This window comes from Chelonia mydas, chromosome 1, assembly GCF_015237465.2.
Source record: "Chelonia mydas isolate rCheMyd1 chromosome 1, rCheMyd1.pri.v2, whole genome shotgun sequence".
Classification (NCBI taxonomy): Eukaryota; Metazoa; Chordata; order Testudines; family Cheloniidae; genus Chelonia; species Chelonia mydas.
In genome coordinates, this window is record NC_057849.1 from 232,188,462 (window position 1) to 232,211,315 (window position 22,854).

Below are 22,854 nucleotides of genomic sequence, written 5' to 3' on the forward strand. Positions count from 1 at the left end.
CACCCACTGAGTCGGTGCCTCTACTGTGTAACACAGGACCATAGGACTTCCCTGGATTAATACCTGTTTTCTGTGGTGTTCTTTAAAGTGGTGTGAATGTCCCATATGCAAAAACACCCCCAACACTTCATTGCTAAATAACAATTCACTACCTCCAGCTTCAGTAAATTCTCTGCTGGGTTGGATAGGCTTTGTCCACCTAGTGCTCACCTTCCCCTTTTTGTGGCTTGCCGTGTGCTCCGTCTGCTGTTGGCTTTAGCCATCCCTCTCCTAAGGAAATTCACCAATGAATCACTACATGATCATTCTGGTACAGTTTGCCAGATGCACATTTTCCATATAAACATCGTGCACTCAGCTGAATCATCTTCTGCCTGTACTTAGCCTATTTGAGATGTTCAGCTGCCTCTCTCTATGGGGAGGAGCATGTACTTGAGCACTTTCTCTTTTAAAAAAAATCTTTATGGTCATTATATCTCTTGACATGATGATATTCCTGCACTTGCCATATTCCTCTTATTTGCTGTTGACTGATACTTATATTGGGTTACTTGTAAGTACAGTAGAACCTCAGAGTTACGAATACCTCAGGAATGGAGGTTGTTCGTAACTCTGAAATGTTCACAGCTCTAAGCAAAATGTCATAGCTGTTCTTATAAAAGTTTACAACTGAACAGTGACTTAATACAGCTTTGAAACTTTATTAGAAAAAAATGTTACTTTCCTTTTATTTTTTTTAGTAGTTTACTTTTAACACTGTACTGTATTGGCTTTTCTTTTTGTCTCTGCTGCCACCTGATTATGTACTTCCAGTTCCAAATGAGGTGTATGGTTGATTGGTCAGTTCATAACTCTGGTGTTTGTAACTCTGATGTTCTTCTGTATGCTTTTTAACTTTTGCAAGCTTGAGATTTTTTTGTTGTGTGTTTTAATGAGATCCTGAACATCTCATCTCCCTTTTTTGTTGTTGAATTTATCTAACACAGCTTGATAAGCCAGAGCTTGCTTGTGAAGCTAACCTTGCTTTAGTTTATCTAATTTTAAGCTTTTTGCAGTGTTTTACTAACATCATGGTTCTTTTTAAAGTTTGACTCTTCTGAGGTTTTATTTTGGAAACTGGTTGACAAGTGAGATGCAGCGCTTGTCACCTGTAGGCTGCTAGCTTGAATCCAGGCATGATTGGTAAGTGAAACAGGCCACCGACCAATCTTCAGATAGTGACTGATGTGAAATGAGTCAGTAGCCTTTGTTCAGTTCCTTAGTGTCTGCATTAGAGAAAAAGCAACTACTAATCGGTGCACTTTTTGGCAGTGTCAGCAGAGAGAGGCCAAGGACTGAATCATTATAAGCACTGAACTTTCTCTCATAGAGGGGATTCTCAGTTTAACATTTGCAGGGCATTTGTAGGGATGCTTGCATTGCCACTGCTCATTCTATTCCTGTCCTTTGGATAAATTGGGTACTACAGTCTACGTTGCTGCCAATCTGGCTAAATTCACTTGCTTAAAAAATTAAGGGAGGTTATCCCATTGATGATGTCAATTTCAGATTCACAATCAGATATAGTGGATTCTGAACAGTGCCACTGTCCTATGTAGTAGATAGCTGTGTCTTGCCAAATACTTTCTGAAATGCGTAGTCTATGCAATAATCTGATTCTGTCCAAGGCAGAGCTCCTTTCAGTTATTCTGACTCCATCTTCTGACAAAACAAAGTATTTTAGCTGAATCTGTTATTTGTTCCATGCATTGGTCATGTTTTTATCTTATGATCAGTTTTTAGGAAGCGACAATAGAAGTTGGCTGGGGGATTTTTCCTTTTCCTCTCCCCAAATAACTGTTCCTGCTGAGGTAACAGGAGATGTCTTATTTTTATGTTTTGTTTAATTTTGTATTACTTTCTGACTGTAATACAGTGAAGATCAGACTGTAATAGAAGGAATATCATTTGCAAATATTTATTAACTTAATATATTGAAGAGTTTTTTTGCTGCTGTTCTAACTCTTATGGGATTTTGTTTGTTATTCTATAAGTCCCATTATGGTGGTTCAGTGCTGTTTAGTAGGTCACTGTAATTAATTCTGATATTCTTATAGTTGCATTTATGAAAAGTCATCTCTCTGTTTTGTTGCACTAAAGCATGTGGACTGTTTTTATAGCATGGTCCAATTCCTATTAATGGGCATGACAGACTTCCACTGACTTCTGTAGGACTTGTCTCAGGACCCAAATTGGCAGAATACTTACCTTGAAAGTCTGGCAGCGTGCTAGCGATCATTGTCATTGACCTTTCCCTGTGAATTAATTTATTCAGTTAACATCAGTGTGTTTTTGTTGAAGGAAATGTGTGATGCCCTCTAGCGGGGATTGTGAATATTGACAAGATCTGAGGAATTAGTACAAAACTGGATTGATATTTAGCAAACAGAGTGGAATTACAGGCAAATAATTTGATGTAATATATTCAGTGTGATTTTACAAGAAAGTACTAAATGATGTCCAGTTAATGAGTTTGGCTGTTTTGTTCATAATACCATGGAGATTATGGACGGTCTCTTGGTCGTTTCCCTGCCAGAGGAGGATTGCTCTATATGATGTATTTGTATAATGCTTTGTCCTGTGTAGCTTGAAGATATATCAGCTGATGGAATTTCCCCCATTTCTTTACTACTGTCTAATGGATTTATAGAGATTTTTAATAAAATATTTTAATTTTTTTTAGAGAGAAGTGCTTGCTTAAGCAACATTTATTAATAAAGGACGGGTCCTTTCAACTTTGAAGATGACGACAACTGTTTCAGGTAAACCAAAATTAGGATGGTAACTATTCATTCCACTACTGTTTAACTAGTTTCATCAGAGTTGTTAGAAAACTCTGTTTTCATTGCTTGTTACTTCAACTGTATGTGTTTTCTTCAGGTTGAAAATGATTTTAATTGCTATAATTTTTTAAATCACGTTTTCCTTCATATTTCATTTTGGACATTTTTTCATTTCTGTAGCTATACACACAAGTTTGTAAAAACTTTCCTGGTTTCTAACAATTTCAAAGTGGTTTTAATTTTTTTTTTTTAAAGGCATCTTTCACAGGCCACTAGTCTGTAACATGGACTCGTTCCTTTGGGTATTTTGAAAGGAAAACTTCCATGTTTTGTTCTGTTTCCAGAAAATCTGCAACAAGGATTTTTGGCACACAGACTTGCTGTAGCTGCAGTGCATGAGAACTATTGTGGTTGCTGTTTTTGGATCAAAGCATAACATTTTTGGAAAAATATGTTCGTCTAGTTTTATCTGATGGGACTGTAAACTGTCTCAGAAACATTGCTACATTCATCTAAATAATGCATGATCTAATTTACTCCATTAAATGGCAAATGCAATGAAGCCACATACTGAAACACTTGACTTCAATTCACACTAGGGTGCTTAGACACAGAGAAGCAAATTTATATCTTAGGCTGTACTCCTGAAAAGCTATGACTTCTGTGCTGTGCTTGCAAACCTACGTAGAATTCATGCTCTGCAGATCTTCTGCTTCTAGACCTGAGGAGGGACATATCAGGACACAGGGTAGGGTTGGGAGCACGGTCTATACCTTTTAGCATGTCCCCTATCTTCCCCTGCTTCCATCCTCAGTTCACCCTCCTCTGTTGGAATTAATGTTGTTCCTGATATGAAGACTTTTCACTGTGCAGCTGGACAGAGCTTGTGCACCCAATTTAGAGCCAGCTGGAATATTTGTGGTACCATTCATCCCTGTGTACTAAAAGTGGTCAAGGCCAAATTTGGCTATAGGATCACAAGATGAAAAAGATCTTATTATATCACACTGGTCCCGTCAGTCCTTGGAATATATGAATCAGAGTCCATTCCTGTGCCAAGGTGAATATAGTCTCTCAGAAGTTACACTATGACATGATTTTTCTGCAACAAACAAGGTAATCATCCATCATGACAGTGTGGCAGACTTCTCCTAAGCTGCAGAAAAGAAGAGTACAGTTGTGGTTTATTAATATATTTATATGGCATTTTACATCTTCAGAGTGCCTTATGAATATTAAATATTTTAAGCTCAGCAACAGGCCTGTCAGGTAACTAAGAGTACTCTGTCCATTTTTCCAGACACTCTTGATTGTAGATTGGATTGCTGTCAACCACTGGATGCAAAATATCTAATGTGATTTGAAGTTGTAATTAGCAAAATATACATGTTAGAATGTTATATTTTTCTCCCTCTCTCACTTCAGTGCTAAAGGAGGAGCTGGTTTCCACTGATAGTGAGCTGCAGGCAGTAGAGATCCAGATTCAGGAACTTCTGGAAAGACAACAGGAGCTTATTCATAAGAAGACGGTGTTAAAGAATAAAATAAAACAATTTTCAGAAGATTCAGAGGCTGGGGAAAGTGAAGAAACCGAAACCTCAGCTGAGGCATGGAACAAACAAGGTTTACAAAATCAAATTCAATTATTATCATCTTTACCATTTAATGTGAAGAATGTACCAAGACTTATCAATGTTGATGAGATAATGAAAGTTAGAATTTGGTATTTTGGTCCATCTGTGTTTCACGGAGTTGCTTTTTGATTTCCATGTGGATAATTTTATTATTGTACCATTTCCTTTTGCCAAGAAGTTTTTGTTGTTGTCTTGGTTGGTTGGTTTGCCTTACATTTTAATTAAATAGAGTGAAGCTTATATCTGAGCAAGCAAATATTCCTGAATACTGAAGTGGGCTCTGCTGGGCAGATTCTTCTAATAACTGATTATCAGCAGTTTTCTCTTGCTTATTATGGAATCATAATTTGGGAACTTGAAGTTACTAACTAGAATTGAAAGTTAGAAATTTTTTGGGGGGGTGGGGGTATCTGTTAAGTATACTGGGACAAATTCTGCCCCTAGGTTTACCACATAATCCATTGTAATGTTTGAGTTTGTATGGTATAATCGGGGCAATTTTGGTCAGGTAAATAGACTCTGGCTCTGCTGGCCGTAAAAGAAAAAAAAATATTCCTCGTATATTTTCCCTGGATTTGCTTGTTTCTCTGCCTTCTACTTTGAGGAACACTAGTTTAAGAGCATCCTGAAAAATAACTAAAGGATCAGGTACAGTTGTAGGGTCTAATCCTGTAAACATTGAGTACCAGGCATAATGCTTTTTTCCATTTATGTTCATTGGACTAATATTATGAATTAAGGATTAGCATTTTAGAATACTTTGTGTTGTACCTGCTTTCTTTGAGCATTAATACACATTACAGGGTGACTAAATCCCTATGCTTGGTGACATATTGTGTTTATATTTTCAAAGGATCTGCAAAATGTTTTCATGCAAGTCATAGACTTATGCACGCTGTTCTTCAGTTTATATGTGCAGATCTTATGGGTACTGTTTTTCGTCTTGTGAAAATTTGGCCTGATGTGACATCACATTACTTTCAGTAAAAATTGCTTCTATATTTTAATTGGCTTTCCTTTTTATGTTTTAGATGTTCTAGCTTATAAAACATATTTTTACTGCTTGCTCCCTTTTACAGACTTCCTGTGGTATGAGAAGATCAAAGCTACATTTCGTAATAGCTTTAAACTGCAGAAGTTTAGGTCTCTGCAGCTTGAAACAATAAATGCTACAATGGCAGGAAAGGATATATTTCTTGTCATGCCTACTGGAGGTGGAAAGAGTTTGTGCTATCAGTTACCTGCAGTATGTTCTGAAGGTATATGAGAATAAATGTCATGTACCAGTAAATGGATTTATCTTTTTTGTATGGGTTGGTTGTAGAGATGTAATGCTATATTTACTGTAAATAAAATTGTCTAATGCTAAGTATCCTTTGGAATAAGGAACATAACTCCCAATAATGGGAAGAAAGAGCAACAATTTTGAGACAAAAACTTATCTTAAAAATATATTTCTGCTCATTTTCTGTATTTCACTTTAAAGGGACGCTGTTGGCTTAAAAACATAGGCACAGATCTTGCAAACACTTGTTCTAAACAAATTTCTTTGTCTAGGTTCCTAACAACATCTTTAGCTAATTACAAGTGAGATTTTAAAAATCCCATTTTTTTCTCACTAAAATTGCTCTTTTACTTCTTGAATTTCAATTTGTACAATGTAAATCATTGAAGCCAGTTTAGCTTTTGTTTTTAAGTCAGTTTCACTTTCTTAGTGCTAAAGTGCTTTGATTTCAGATGTTGCAGAGGAATATGTTTTAACAACAGCTGCTTTATTGGGATATTTATTTATTTATTTTTAATTGTGAAACCATTTTTATTGGCCTTGGATTTTAAAAAAAGCTAATTTTTACAAAAGGAGCCAACTTGTTGCTTAGCATTGTTTAGTCCCCTTTACGTGGCCACTGTATACCCGACCTGCTTTGGTTAGATATATTAGTTCTTATGTGGTGCTTTTGTTTGTTGCAATTGAGTTATATGTTTCAGTTCAGTCCCCAGTGAGAAATCGTATGAGATAAGTAAGATGAATGATGATTTGTTTCAGGTTTCACACTTGTGATCTGTCCTTTGATCTCACTTATGGAAGATCAGCTAATGGTTTTAGAACAGCTGAGAATTTCTGCAACTTTATTAAATGCTTCAAGCAGTAAGGTATGTTTAACTGCCATGTGACATTGTTACCTTTATTCACATTATTTATGAACATTATGTGGATATTCTTATTGACTAGCTCAGCTTTGCATGATTGTAACGAAAATTTATAAGCCAAGGGACATCTTCCTGCCAATCCTTACCATGATATTATTAATCTAAATCGAATATATTGTAATCCTGTTTAAAACCAATAAAACAAGCAAAAACCTTGTGTGAAGCGAATAGAATTTTGTGGGACTGCATTAGTGACACAAAAATATTTTGCAGTTATTGCACATTTTTTATGCTAAAGTGATTTTTCTTTGTCCATACCTCTCAAATTTCTCGATTTTTAAAAGAAGATGGCCATTACTATGTTTGTTTAGTAATGCAGACTCATATACATGGAATCAAGTCTCTTGTTTCTGGGTATGAGCTGACTGCCACAAAGGGCAGAAAGGATTCCCCCCCCTCCAGTGATATGGCATTATCCAAATGACAAGCTGCATTTTGTGTGTGGGTGTGTAGTTTTTGCTAACTACCATTAGATAGTAGCCACTTTCAGAGGCAGGGTACTGGACCTAATGGATTAATGCCTTGATGTGGCCTAACACATTTCAAAAATGGATGTCTCCAAAAATCCACTAATAAAGATTACAGTCTGGGATATTTGTTTTTCATAAGGAATTTTTTCTCAAAACATAGCAGCAGAGATGTGGTTGACACCTGATATTTTACAAAGAAAATAAAAACCCTAAATAATACAGTACAAATATTCAGAGTATATTTGCTTCCTTTTTCTAAAATAATGCTAATATTTACTTGTTTTTAAAATATAATCACTTTTTATGTAACTACATAGATATAGATAGATCACCTGCAAGGTCTTTTATGCTAGGTGTAGCAGTGTGTTTTGTGCATTGAATCACAGTTTATTCTAGAACTAAGGGACAGGAGCATGATGATCTGGTTTGTCCATTTCCAACTTCCTTCTTTGTTTTTTAACAGGAACATGTAAAGTGGGTTCACACCGAAATGCTGGATAAGAATTCGCAGCTAAAACTCATTTATGTTACTCCAGAGAAGATTGCAAAAAGCAAAATGTTTATGTCAAAACTGGAGAAAGCTTATCAAGCAGGGAGACTCACTCGTATTGCTGTGGACGAGGTTCATTGTTGTAGTCAATGGGGACATGACTTCAGGCCTGGTATGCCGATCCAGAAATATGTATGCAGAGTTATTCAAGCATAAATAAATGATGAGTTAGGCCTGAAATGAGGGGAAATGTTTCACTTTTGATAGTGAAGTGTATGCACAATACACAACACAGAAAATACTTGTACGTTGGCTCAGAGATTTTTAACCTCATTCGTTCGGTACCATTCATAAATAATTTATGGCCTTGTCTAAAGGCCCAAGTTCATTTAAGTCAGGGAAATCTAACTGTGGGTTACATTGGCAATTTTCCAGGGGACTGAGAGTTGCACCTCATTTGCATAAAGTGGAACAGATTGTGTCTGTCATCTCTAATATGGATGTGCTGCCTGTGGAAAATACAAGTCTGTGCAACTCTCTTCATGGTGCTTAATACCTCCCTATTGAAGGTGAAAATACCATCGCTACATGGTGGAATTCCATGGAATGCACTTTAGTCACCTCTAGAGTAATTTACAAGAAGAAAAATTGGGCAGCATTTTGGTCTCCTGTCTGGTCACCTGCACAAAACTAGTATTTATCAGGTGCTGTTTCTCTGCGTATGAAAGAACTTGTGATTCAGGGTACAGATGACTACAGTATCATCTACTAAACTTCTTCCTGATTTTTCTTTTAAATTTCTTACTAAAGAAAGTATTGCTTACAAATGACACATAATGGCCTTTCTCCTTTTGCTAATGACCGCAATTGTTTGTTAGAATTGACACAAATCAAAATATAAATTATGTATGTTTTAGGGTTTTTTAATGTTAGTTTTGTTTTCTAATTCTCTTAACTTAGATACATTTTAATTAACAGTACATTCTGAATTTAGGTAAAAATCTGTTACAAGGCGAGTCACTCCACTAGGTCAATATGGCATTGCCTGCTGATCACTTCATATGGATTTGTAAATTAGTTCTCTCATTACTTGTTAACTTGCTGCAGATTTGATGTATTAATATATCACGGGTGGTGTAAGAAACAAAATCTTTTTTCCGTTATTCTTATTTAGACTACAAGTCACTTGGTATCTTAAAACGACAATTTCCCAATGCTCCATTGATTGGGTTGACTGCAACTGCAACAAGTCATGTTCTGAAGGATGCTCAGAAAATTTTGTGTGTTCAGAAATGCATTACCTTTACTGCATCTTTCAACCGGCCCAATCTTTACTATGAGGTATGTATTGATTTGATTTGTAGTAGTGCCTATGAGCCCCTGTTATGGACCACGACACCATTGTGCTAGGTGCTGGACAAACACAGAACAATCAGTATTTTACGCCTTCTGGAAGACCGAATTTCATTCTATAGTTCTAGGGCAGAATGAGGGCATCAGAGTCAGTTATATGACTTTCAGTCAGAGTCTGGCCCCTAACTGCCCTGGGTGCCTTTGAGAATATTTTGCTCTCTGAGGTCGTGATTTATTTGCCGGAAGATAGTGTTCTAATAGTTAGTTTATCTTGAGGAAAAATAATAGCTAATTTTTGTTCTGGGTCTTTTGGAAATGTTTAATTCCCACAGGATTCTTCCAAACTAAATCTCTGGCCGATTCATTTCTCTTGAATATTTTTCTGTCTGAGGAAATGAGGACAAAGAAATGAAAGGCAAAGAAGTGGAGGTGGAGGTGGGGGGGGGTGAAAACCCAACAAAACAGGAGAGAACTCAGGAGTATGACAAAAATAACCCTAAATACTAAGTTTCAGAGTAGCAGCCGTGTTAGTCTGTATTTGCAAAAAGAAAAGGAGTACTTGTGGCACCTTAGAGACTAACAAATTTGTTAGTCTCTAAGGTGCCACAAGTACTCCTTTTCTTTTTCCTAAATACTAAGAGATTATTTAAACAATGAGATTGGATGGTTTTTTGTTTTTGTTTTCGTTTTCCCCCTGTTATCCAAGTATTTGTGTTCTTGGTCTGTTTTGCTTATGACTTAGATGGTCCTTTTTTTTTTTTTTTTTTTTTTTTATTAAAGTTTACTTCAAACTAATTTTCGCCAACTTGGTTCTAAACAGTAGCTGGGAACCAGGAACTGTGTACTGGTACTGAACTCAAGGCTTTTGTGATTAATAATATTGGAGGCTATCCTTTCCTATTTTAATGAGCTAGCTTCTGAGCTGGCTTTGGTGCTTCACCATGACATCTTGTTAAAATTTGTATCTTCCTGCCTTTAGTAGAATTTGGGCTGCTCCATACATTGTGAGAGTGGGGTCTGGCAGACTAGAATGTTCATAGTTGAATGGCAGGTGGCAAGCACTGGCTGCTACAGCCAGTATCTTAGTTTAGAAAACTGGTGCAATTATCTGGAAAAGTTGGGAACTTCTGTGGTTCCTTTCACATTCTTCACTGGGAAGCTTCTGAATGAGCTTTTTAGTTGTAATGGATCTTTAAACTGTAGAATAAATTTAAATTAGTCAAAGGGAAGAATAGATGAGTTTACTGTATTAGGAGGAGTACAGTAATAGGAGTATAACAAATTGGCTGAATGGCCATTTAAGAGTTCTTTGGTAATATATGCAATATGGTGGGGGTGTGTGTTATGTGTTTTTTTTTTTTTTTTTTTTTTTCAGGTTCGTCAAAAACCTTCAAACAGTGAGGACTTCATTGAGGACATTGTTAAGATCATCAATGGAAGATACAAAGGGCTCTCAGGTAAACAATATAAAAACTAATGCTTTTAAAGTTTTTATTTAAGGCAAAGTTACAATAAAACTAACCTAATAAATGGTATATCACTTGTTCAGGATCAGGTTAATATTCAAAGAATCTGGCTAAAGGTTGCTGCCTGGGGACCCTCCTCCTCTGAATAGGCTAAAAACAGTGACCAAATTTCTAAATAGCTGTCCTCCTCTTGGTGCATTTCTTGTGTACGTATTTGGTGAGAAAGCTTTCCCAGTACAAAGACAAGGCATATTTTACTAAGCCACAGTTCTTGTGGGCGGGGGGGAGAATCCTACACATTTTCAATAATGTGCAATACAGAGTCTAGCTGCTAACAGTCAAAAATGAATTAATCTGTCATTCTGTGTAAAACGTAGATCCTTTACTGGAGCATTAAATAAGTTAGGTCGGGATCTCTTGGAAGCTGGCATTTTTTCATAAGATGATTCTCTTTAAGAATTTCCTGTGAAAACAATCTAATTCCTGGACACAACCACCATGTGTGCAAGTATGTTCCGATTTTCCCTTCAACCTCTCCAACAGAGCACCTCCCTAATAACAAAAATATGATGGATGTTAATTGGAGTGAAACGCCATCTATACAGTAATTTTTATAAATTGAAGATGTATATCCCCTTCCCCATATAGAAACCCACTCCTACAGATCAATTTCTTTGTCCAAATCCCTCTCCCATCTTTTCATTGGCTGTGGTTTTTTAATCAACATCTTTTGAATCAAAAATATATATATTTTAGAAATTAAACATTTCATTCCTCGGTCAACTTCTCAAATTTGGTTAAAGGTCTCGATAAAGCCACCTTGTATCCAGATTTCACAATAAAATGTTTGACTTGTAAATTTTGAAAATATGGGATTTTTATATTTAATGTATTAAATACCTCTCTCGGTATAATTTCAAATCAGGACCCAGGAGCAGCTGTCTGAATTGAGTAATTTCAGCTCTTGCCCACAACTAATAATCACTCTGATATTTCCTAGGGATAAATTCCTGATTATATTTAAAAAAAAAAAAAAAAAGTAGCTAGGAGAGAGGGCCCCGGCAACAGGAATTTAGAAAATTTGTCCAAAGCTGCTAAAATGGTCTGGATGAATGGATGACTTTCCATTCATGGTGACCTGAATTTCTCTTTAGTCCAACAATTAGTATACAGTCCAATGAAACCTGTACAAGAGATCTTTTTAGGCAACCTCCTATTTTATGGAACTGCTCCAAAGTATCCCCGAAATGTATTGAGAACTCATCACAATCAGAAGACCCCCTTCCATTAAGCATCCAATTTTAAAAGCAAAACAAAAGTAACAAGATATGTACTTCCAACATTGTATTGTCCATTACTATTTGTCTTGTCTATTTAGATTGTAATCTCTTTGGAATAGGGCCTGTGCCTTCCTGTGTGTGTTCAGTGCCTAACACAGTGGGGCCTTGATCCTGATTAGGTCTTTGGGCACTGCTCCAATACATATAGTAATAAAACTTTTGAAGTTCCCTTGAGTGGTAGCTTAAAATACATTGAGCTGTATTATGAAAGCAATTTAAAGGTGCTGCGAAATACCCTGTTAGAATTAAAACGCTTTGGAAAATGGAGAGACAAGGTGGGTGCAGTAAGATTTCTTATTGGATCAACTTCTTATGGTTGGTGAGAGAGGCAAGCTTTTGAGTTTACACAGAGCTCTTCTTCAGGTCTGGGAAAGATACTAAGAATGTCACAGCTAAATACAAGATTGAATAAATAGTTTAGCGTAAGCACATATTCCAAGGGACCATTCTAGGTGAAATGGCCTGTTAACACATCCGTAGTCATAGGACAAAAAAAAAAGGGGTTTGGGGATTACAGTTTATTGTAATAAATCCAGTGTCTTTAGATAGAGCATGAAGGCCAGAGGAGGGACTTCAGGAAAGATTTCTTTCAAGATGGGGATCCTGAACCCTTTCTTTGCCTTCATATAACACACCAACCTCTCCGAGCTACTCAGAGGCAAGCTCCCCACAGACCAGGATACACAGTCTCAAAGCGGCACCAGACCCTGCCAGAACAACAGATGCAAACCTGTAGACCTATCTTCACTGCTACAATGATCAACACACCTTTCAAGATCCACGGGCCTTACAACATGTAGTGTAGCTCACGCAGGGCACTAAATGCCCCAATAACAACTATGTGGGCGAAACCAGACAATTGTTACACACTCGAATGAACTCGCACAGTAAAATGATAGGATGTTTTTATCACCTGTGGGTGGATACTTTTCACAAAGTGATCACTCTACATCTGGCCATCAGTCCTCAGCCTCAAAAGAAACCTGCACAAGGCTTTCAAAAGATGAGCCAGGGAGCTTAAATTCATAACTTCGCTAGCCACTAAAAACCATAAAGACAGACACTGGATTTATGGCTTATTACAACAATCTGTAACCCACTAACCCCCCTTTTTGTCCTGTGACTACAGAGGAGTTAACAGTCACTTCACCTTGAATGGCCCCTTAGAATATGTGCTAAATACTTTTGCTAGACAATCTGTTTGATCTTGTATTTAGCTGTGATGCTCTTCACTGGACTGCTAAGTGACGCTGGGCAGTTAATTCCCCTCTCTGTGCCTTAGTTTCCCTATTTGTAAAATGGGCTAATGATACTGTCCTTTTTTGTAAAACACCTTGCGGTCTACTGATAAAGTGCTATATAAGACCATGGTGGTATTGTAATGTTATTTATTATTATAAATACCATTACTATTTAAGCAGAGTCCAAAATTGGAATTGATGCAGAGACTGAACTGCTTTTTCTGCTTTTGCATGACCAAGCATATTAGTGAGTCAGTGGTTGGGAAATTTTGCACTCTTTCCCCATGTCTTATCAGGTCATTTGGACAGACAGGGGATGTTATCTTCAAGCCTATTAAATCCTGCACCTTGCACGAACATGAAGCACATATTCCACTTACATTTTTTTTAAACAGTTCATTGCCATAAAAAAGTGGGGTTTTTGTTTTCTCTTTGGTACAGGAATTATCTACTGTTTTTCACAGAAGGACTCAGAGCAAGTTACCATTAGTTTGCAGAAACTGGGAATTAAGGCAGATGCTTACCATGCAAATCTGGAGCCCAAAGATAAGACCAAAGTTCACAAGGGATGGGCAGCCAATGAAATCCAGGTTAGGTATACAATTACTTCTATAGAATTATCAGACTTAAATAACTATATAAATCTGTATCCTGATGGTTTAATGGTTATACTCCTGTTTCAGGTGGTAGTGGCAACAGTTGCATTTGGCATGGGAATTGATAAGCCAGATGTGAGGTTTGTAATTCATCATTCAATGAGCAAATCCATGGAGAACTACTATCAAGAGAGTGGACGTGCAGGTATTGTGAACAAGTTGGCTCCTACTGATAAAGGGAATAGACTTCCATAAACCAATAATATTGTGTTCGTTGTTATGCTATTGTAATAGAGTTCACAGAGGGCCTGGTGGCCTAGTGGTTAATGCACCCAGTTTCTAGTCCCATGGTTCCCAGTGGGAAAGACATTCAGTCCGGTTCCTAACCCTTGTATGTAGCTTATCTTAACATCCTTACCCTCTCCTTTCTAGAGTGTATGGGGAATAGACCCTCCTTGTACACTGGAAAGGGCTGGGGTAGAAATGAAGCTTATGCCCCTCCTGCAACAAGGCAGTTGTTAGGGGAGCCCAGGTCCTCCCCCAGCATCTCCAAGTCCAATATAAGTAAAAGAAAAGACAACTAAACCTTCAGCCCCAACTGGTCTCAGCAGGCAGTCTTCTTCCTCACATGGAGGCTTCTTCGGCATCCTTATTCAGGCGCCTGCAGAGTAAGTCTGTCTTCCTCCCCATTCTGAGCTGAGTTGCTCCCTTTTAAGTTTCCTTTCCAGTTGAAGTGTGCTTTGTAGGTCTGAAGGGGTAGGGCTACCTGAGCGCAGTATTGTCCCTTCACCCCTTCAGGCTCAGCATGGGGTTTGTACATCCCATCACAGATTTGTCATTGCAGTATGTTGACACAGAGCATTAAACAGTAATAAGTCACCAGGACCAGATGGTATTTACCCAAGAGTTCTGAAGGAACTCAAATATAAAATTGCAGAACTAACAGCTGTGGTATGTAACCTATTACTTAAATGAGCTGATGTACTAGATGACTGGGGGATAGCTAATGTGACAACAATTTAAAAAAAAAAAGGCTCCAGAGGCCGTCCCAGTAAGCCTAATTTCAGTACTAGGTAAACTGGTTGAAACTGTAGTGGAGCACAGAATTATCAGACATATAAATGAACATGATTATTGGGAACGAGTCAACGTGGCTTTTGTAAAAGAAAATCATGCTTCACCAATCTACTAGAATTCTTGCGGGGGAGGGGGTCCAACAAAAGGGTGATCCAGTGGATATAGTATACTTGGACTTTCAGAAAGCCTTTGACAGGTCCCTCACCAAAAGCTGTTAAGCAGAGTAAACAGCCATGGGGCAAGAGAGGAGGTCCTCTCGTGGTTCAGTAACTGGTTAAAAGACAGGAAACAAAGGTTAGGAATAAATGTTCAGTTTTCAGAATGGAGAGAGCTAAATATGGGGTCCTACCAGGACCTGTACTGCGACCAGTGCTGTTCAGCATATTCATAAATTATCTGGGAAAAGGGATAAACAGAGGGGTGGCAAAGTTTGCAGAAGATACAAAATTACACAAGGTAGTTAAGTCCAAAGCTGACTGCAAAGAGTTACAAAGGGATCTCACAAAACTGGGTGAATGGGCAACAAAATGGCCGATGAAATTCATTGTTGATAAATGCTCATTGGAGAAAACAATCCCAACTAAATGTGCAAAATGATCCGGTCCAAATTAGTTGTTACCACTCAAGAAAGAGATCTTAAAGTCATCATGGCTAGTTCTCTGAAGACACCTGGTCAGCGTGCAGCAGCAGTCAAAAAAGGTAACAATGTTAGGAACCATTAGGAAAGGAATAAATAATAAAAGAGAAAATATCATAATGCCACTATTTAAATCCATGGTATGCCCACAGTTCTGGTCACCCTATCTGGAAAAAAAAGATATATAATAGAAATGGAAAAAGTACAGAGAAGGGCAACAAAAATGATGAGGGGTATGGAACAGCTTCCCTATGAGGAGAGATTAAAAAGACTGGGATTATTCATCTTGGAAAGAGGTGACTAAGGGGTGGGGGTATGATAGAGGTCTATAAAATCATGAATGGTAGGGAGAAAGTGAATAGGGCAGTGTTATTTACCCCTTCATATAACACAAGAACCAGGAGTCACCCAATGAAATTAATATGCAGCAGGTTTAAAACAAACAAAAGGAAGTACTTCTTCACACACTGTGTGGAACTCATTTCCAGGAGATGTCATGAAGGCAAAAATTATAACTGAGTTAAAAAAAGAATTAGATAAATTCATGGAGGGTAGGTCCATCCGTGGCTATTAGTCAAGATGGTCAGGGATGCAACCCCATGCTCCGGGTGTCCCTAAGCCGCTGAGCGCCAGTTGCTGGGACTGGTGGACGGTGGATGATCACTTGATTGCCTTGTTCTGTTCATTCCATTTGAAGCGCTTGGCGTTGGAAGACAGGATATTGGGCTAGGTGGAGCATTGGCCTCACCCAGTATGACCATTCGTATGCTAATATATGTTGTGCTTTTGGCCTGGCTCTCATTTACACTTAAGGCCCCTTTACACCATTCTGGCAATTAAAGAGGTCTTAAAGTGGGCATAAATTACATTTACACTCACTGTAAGGGCTACTTACACTGCCAGAGTGGTGTAAAAGAGCCTTAATATAAATGAAAATCTGGCCCTCTGCCTTTTGTTTTTTAGCAGATTCTTGTTTTGTGACACCCATTGTTACCAAAATTACTTCATGACATGCAGATTGCTGGCTGATCAGATGTGTGCTATTTGTATAACTACTTGGGATGTTTGACCCATGACTTTATCGTGCTTTTCATCCCAAACTCTCTCTCAAGTGATCTCTGAGCTCTTACGAGATTCATTTCTTTCACCATGGAAATGCAGCCACCTATTGGGTATAGAGCATCAGCTATTGACCAGTGCACACCAACACTACACATCTGAGGGCTAAAAGGGAGTAATACCATCCTAGCTAATTGAAATTACAGGGAGAATTTTGATTGGTTCGAATTAGGTCAGTACACTAGAGTTAAAAGAATGTTTACACGACCATAAATAATGAAGACCTCTGTTTTTGTTTCATCTGAAAAATGACATCTCCCACAGAAATACCCCTTAGCACCTGCTGTAGTGTTGGTTAGATATTGATTCAGAGGGAATAGTGACATAGAAGAGGGAGAATGCAACAGCATAAACTGAGGAAAAACTCAGTGATACTCAATAATTGGAAGGCTGGACTGTTGCTGATTTTCCTTTGGCTCGGTAGTAACGCACAAACTCAGGGACAGGATTTGAAGTTACGTGGAAGGCTTCTGAAGACCTCATGAAGCAATTGACTGAGATTTGAACACTGCCTTTTCTTCATATGTATGTTAGGCATCAGCTTCAGTACTGGCATAAGAAAGGCACAACTTCTACTGAAATCAATGGGAGTTTGCATCTGCTTATACTAGTACTGAACTGTTCGCAGGTCGTGTCAGGGATGATGGCGTGAATGAATTAAAGCTGATGAGGTAGGGACCACCAGTTAATGGCTCTAACTGCTGCCCCTGGATGTTTAGTGTAAATTCACATTACACTGGTGCTGCTTACACCTACTTAAACTTTGTTTTATGAAAGTTTATGCCATTGCTTATGTAACTACTGATTTGACTCACTCTTCCATGTGGGGTGTATTTACTCCATCTGCATATGGCTGAGTTTTTGGCCTATAGTCTTTGAACATGAAACCTTCCTCTTTTTCCCTGCATCCAAATGAAATGATTATTTATGCCTAACTGTGATAAAATTTCATAAGTGTTCAGGCCTTGCCAAGGTTATGGGAATGGGAGACAAGTGCATGCGAACACCCAACAGTACGTAGTCCTACCAAAATCAAAAGGAAAAATTGTCACTCATCCTAGCTAGATAAAGCAGTATTGTTGTTAAACAGAATGCTTCGTTAGAGTATTTCCACAATGTGATAGCAGCACTTGAGGGTTTGATCCTCGATAGATCAGGAGGTGTAGTGGCAGTTAAAAAGCTGCCTTTGTACTAAATTATTTTTTGTTGGCCCTCTTGGAGGCCTATTAAAATGGCTGAAATTGTGTAGCCAGCAAATATTTGATATAAAAATTCGTTTGAATTGGATTAATGTCAATGCTTGTTTTTCAGGAGGGATTTTTCATAAGCACCAGTGCTTGCCTATCTCTGCTTCCATTGACTTCTGATGTATACATTAAGACTGTACTGGAGACTAATTCCTTGTTATAGACTTTGAGAGCATATTTTTCAGGGTGTATATATACATAACTCCTTACATAGTATCTGTGTACACTTCACAATGATTTGAGCAGGGGGTTGGACTAGATGACCTCCTGAGGTCCCTTCCAACTCTGAGATATTCTATGATTCTATGATGATGATGACCAGTGTGACACTGGCTTTCATTTTGAGATCTCACTGTACATCCTTTGAACCAGAATATACATACAGAATCCAGAGATTCCTGTAAATCCTCTGCACTCTCTTGCCAGTTGGCATGAAGTGGTTCTTGGGTCACATTTGCATATTCATAAAAATTTCTTTTTTGTTCCTAACTTGTGAAAAGTCTAAATGCAAAGTCTAAATGGTGTTTCAAATGCACTGTAGGTCGAGATGACCAGAAAGCTGACTGCATTTTATATTATGGTTTTGGAGATATATTCAGAATCAGCAGCATGGTAGTGATGGAGAATGTGGGGCAACAGAAACTATATGATATGGTATCCTATTGCCACAACATGAACAAGTAAGTTATTCTGGCTTTCTGATCGTTTTTTTAATTTTTTTAAATAACTTTTCTTCCATGTTTATAGATATTAATAAGGAACAGTCACATATGCCAGGATTTGTATATCTGAAGCTCATCACATTTGATCTAGCATATGAAATAAGAGTGTTAACTTACCACTCTCTCTCTCTCTCTCGCTGTTTTAAAAACGTGCATGGTAGAAGTAGTTATATTACAGCTTTAAAAGAAGTCGGCCAAAAGCATGTAGGTTTCAAGCCCCTTTCAGTGTATGTACTGGAACATTTTGCTTTTTTTTGCTTTGAGATATCAATACATAATAGTCAGACTGGATCAGAGTCCTGTTTAATCTGATATGCTTCAGAAGAAGGTGGAACTCCTGCCCTCGACAATGTTCTTGGCCAGTTTAGTGAATACTGGCCAACAGGGGTAGGGGAAAATCTTGGCCTAATCTCACAATCCAATTGATATTCTGAAGCATTAGTATCAATAGTCCTTGTCATTTTCATCCTACTTACTGGAATTGCAGATGCTGTTCATTATCATGTAACTAATCTTTCCTATAAATAAGCTGTTCACTCAACAATAGTCGTAGCAGTGAATGCCATAGATATTCATATGTTGTGTAAAACAGTATTTCCTTCTTGAGTGACCGCTTTTTCTTTTTTTGAGACAAGATAGGATCACTTAAGTGGCTTTCTCTGCACCATTCATTTGATGTAATATATATGTGCATCTGTATTTTACAATCTTACTTTTGCCTCATCTCTAAAAAAAAAAAAAAAAAAAATATCTATATCTATACTCTCAGGTGTCGCCGCGTATTGATTGCTCAGCATTTTGATGAAGTGTGGGATTCTGCAAACTGCAACAAAATGTGTGATAACTGCTGTAGAGAGAAGCTTTGTAAGTAAACTGATGTTTAATCTGAAAGCAGACAGTAGGGTTACTATATGCTTCAAAGAAATGTCCAGTCTAGGCAAGGTGTTTAAAGCCTTCTAAAAGGGAATTCAACTAATCGGTCAATCTTGTAGGCAGGGTAGTAGCAGTGCCTATTTATTAAGGTTGCTCAACACTTCCCGTTGCAAGACCCCGTTTTCATTTGCTTATAAATTTGCATAACTTTAACCATTTGGGCTGAAATTTTCTATGCTGCTGGGTATCTTCCTTGGGCTGAATTCTTAAATTTCAGCCAAAACAGTCCAGCTGTTTTCAAGAACTAGACTAAGGGAAAACATGTTTTGCCCATGTTAAAAATATATTCTGATGTCCTTTTCTTTGAGAAGCTCTAGTGCCCTAATGCTTTGCAACAGGCACTTGAAATTTGGCCAGGCTAGCTTTTGTGTCAGATGTGCCTTTTTGCTGTCCCAGTGCAAATCTGCCGAAATTTGCCTATCTCTTTGGAAAAAAAATTATGTTCACACATGCTCAGTAGAGACTATTTAGAATTCAGCAGCTAAAATCTCTAAAGAAGATTCCATTCACACTGGGCATGCTCCAGCCCCCATGTGTGATCAAACTGCACATGTGCCATCACCAGAGAGCAGCTAGCATGCTCTGGACTGGGGTTAAGCCAGGGTTGTGGATGATCAAAAGGACTTTCCCTGTAATTGCTGCTCTGGACTGGGGTTAGGGCAGGCTCTGGAACAGAGAGCAGGGAGACTGTCTGAGCTGTGCTCTCAATGATTCTCTGCTGGTGCCCAGGCTGTATGGAGGAGAAGGGTGCCTGATTTAAATGCAGAGGGGACTAGATGGAGATTGGGGGTGAGGGAGAGGAGTTGATTGGGACATGGAGCCTGGTGGGGGTGGGGGAAGAGAGAAACTGGGAGTTGAGATGTTTGGGACTGACTGGGAAAGGAGACAGAGCTGGGATGGTGGGGAGGCAAGTCTAAGGAGTGCAGCCTGGGACTGTGGTGGGCAAGGAGAATGGGATTGGGATGAAGAGCCAGGGGTGGGAAAGAGACAGGACTGGGATAGGGATGGTTTGGAGGGGACAGGACAAGAAAGAGGAATAGGCAGAAGGGTCTGTGCCCACTAGAGCACGCTATTTTACAGAGCCTGAAATGGAACCAAAGATTCCAGTATCTCACCATTCCTCTGCTCTGAACAATTAAACACTGGCAAAGTGTGTGTGCTATTCCCCCCTCTAGTGCTGGTCCACATAGAGGATGACAACCTACAATTGCTCTGTTACTTTTGCACTGAATGAGGCAGGGGTCCTGTGGGAAAAGTAGTGTGTGATCATGTTTTTAAAGACTGATCACATAAGGGCTACAGGCTTGTCATGGTGATGTAAAAACTCATGGATACTGTGGTTTCTCTGACTAACCTGTGGAAAGGTTCTTGGTGGGTCATCTCACTGGCCTGGTCTTGGGAGAGGAGAGGGGTTGGAGAGCAAGCCCATCTAGCACTCACCCTGCAGTGGCAGTTCCTATCCTATGGGGCTGGGCGTTGTTGCCTGGCACACAGGATTGCAGCGCCACTCACGTTTGGTTCTGTTGCCCCTCTGTCATGAGTGGGGGGAGGGGGGGATGGCCGCGCCAAATCTGAGTGAGTGGTGTTGCAACCAGGTGCACAGGGTTGCAGCACCATTCACTCGAATTTGACCCAGTCACGACAGAGGGCCGGCCAAACCTGAGCAGTGCTGTGATCTCAAGTGCCAGGTCACGACACCCGGGGTAGTGAGCTGAACCGAGCCCTGCAAGACACAGGAGCTGCTGCTACCTGTGCTGGAGGTGAGTGTGGGGCAGGCTCAAGACCCACTTCCTAGGATCCCCCTCTGACCAGCCCAGGATTAGCACTGCAGTGCCAGAGTAGAGGGTGCTGCTGCAAGCAGTTGGTGCCCCTTTGGTGGGGTGAGGGGGCAGTGGAGGAGAAGGACACTGGGATGCTATAATTTTGAAGCAGGATAGTTGAATTTAATTTGTCAGGGCATTTTTTTTAATCAAAAATCACGGAGCAGTCACTAAACCTGTGACTTTTATGAAAGTAACTGACAACTCTGATCTGTGATTTTTAAAAAAGTGCCAGGACAAATCTGCAGCCCTAATCCATCATACATGTACACAAGGGGGCAGAACGAAGGTTACAGGCAACCTTAATTCTGGCATTTTGTAACTTTTGAGTGCTTTTCTTTGCACTCAAAGAAATATTATATTAAGAATAGAAAGAGTACTCAAGAAGGAGGGAATGTAAACACAGCAGTCCTACCATTTACATAGCACCTGTCGTCCAAAGATTTCAGAGCGATCCAAACATCTCAATAGTCCTGTGCAGTGTCAGCTTGGAATAAATCCTGATTCTCCAGTCCCCAGCTCTGATCACTAGATTACATTCCTTCCCTGTGCACTCACGCGCGCTCTCTCTCTCTCTTTTATTATTCTTCAAATGATAGGCTGGGAGAGACACGTATGAAGATGTTTGAATGACTTTTTTGGCATAAAATTTTTGGAATTTGCTTGTATACAATACTTTTTTTTTTACTTTTGTAAGTAGTGAAGTATTTGATAATAATTAGAGATGAGGCTTGAACAGTAAAGTTCAGATCTGGAACTGAACGTAAGCCTAGTTTGGATATTCAGATCCTGGGTTTTTGTTTGGACCTGTATCTAATAAGAACTGGTCAGTGAAAAATATTTGAAGGATGACCTGTCTGATTGCTATTTTATTCTCAATCTCCTGACATAGTCATGCCTGTGGGGAACCTTACCTTAGTAGCATTAGGTCGGGGTCTGGGCAACTTGCCATGAAAAAGACACTCCTTTCAGTGACCCACACTGGATGCTGTTACAGTCTGTCTCATAGCCATTTCTATCCTTTTTTCCATTGGAATAAATTTGTTTGAGGCTTTTCTGTTTTTTAAAAAAAATGCGTATTCTGTCTCTAGTCTGTAAACTCCTAAGACATTTCTTGCCTCAATTTATATGCGGTAAAGCTCTGTGTAACTTTACTTTGCTCTGCTCTGTAAATGTTTCAGAATAAATACCACCGGGGAGAGAGAGAACCCAGTTGCAAATAATATATTACCTAGTTTGTGAGTCAGCAAAATGCCCCAAATAACAAAAACACTGAAGTCACATCACATGTCCAAATGAGATTTAAATTGCTTCCTACCTAAATTAGGAGACTTATTCATGACAAGCTACTGTGAAATCCATTTTAAAAAAACTAGCTGGCTGCATCAGCTTTGTTATTTGAAATGTCAGTGTTGTTCCTATTCCCATTAGAAGGTAGCTGGGAAAGGTCTAGAATTCTAGGTAGAATTTAAATACTAAAAGCTGCAGTAGTATATCAGCATTTCAGATGACTGACAAAATAACCAGCCTGAGCCTGCAAAGACTTGAGCACATGCATAACTTATGCTCGGAGTAGTGCCACTGAAATTGACTATTCAGTGTGTAAAGTTCAGCATATATGAAAGTCTTTGCAGGACTGGAGATTAAATTATTAAGTACAAGCATAAATGTGACTTGAA

General features: G+C 38.8%; 1 protein-coding gene across 5 annotated transcripts in view; it reads left to right on the top strand.

Moving 5' to 3' along the window:
- Positions 1-22,854, top strand: part of RECQL (RecQ like helicase) — a 32,880-nt gene that overhangs the window by 882 nt on the left and 9,144 nt on the right. For 3 of the 5 annotated variants that reach the window (XM_043538872.1, XM_037915897.2, XM_027833346.3), the window contains exons 2-12: positions 2,723-2,801; positions 4,248-4,445; positions 5,536-5,715; positions 6,501-6,607; positions 7,598-7,796; positions 8,799-8,965; positions 10,353-10,434; positions 13,466-13,614; positions 13,708-13,825; positions 18,242-18,380; positions 19,192-19,286. In XM_043538872.1, coding sequence (XP_043394807.1) covers positions 2,783-2,801; positions 4,248-4,445; positions 5,536-5,715; positions 6,501-6,607; positions 7,598-7,796; positions 8,799-8,965; positions 10,353-10,434; positions 13,466-13,614; positions 13,708-13,825; positions 18,242-18,380; positions 19,192-19,286 — 1,453 coding nt within the window. In that variant the 5' untranslated portion in view covers positions 2,723-2,782. Of the gene's footprint in view, positions 1-842; positions 1,183-1,281; positions 1,851-2,722; positions 2,802-4,247; positions 4,446-5,535; positions 5,716-6,500; positions 6,608-7,597; positions 7,797-8,798; positions 8,966-10,352; positions 10,435-13,465; positions 13,615-13,707; positions 13,826-18,241; positions 18,381-19,191; positions 19,287-22,854 lie in introns of those variants that run through there. The other 2 variants (XM_043538869.1, XM_037915891.2) reach the window with 2 other exon arrangements.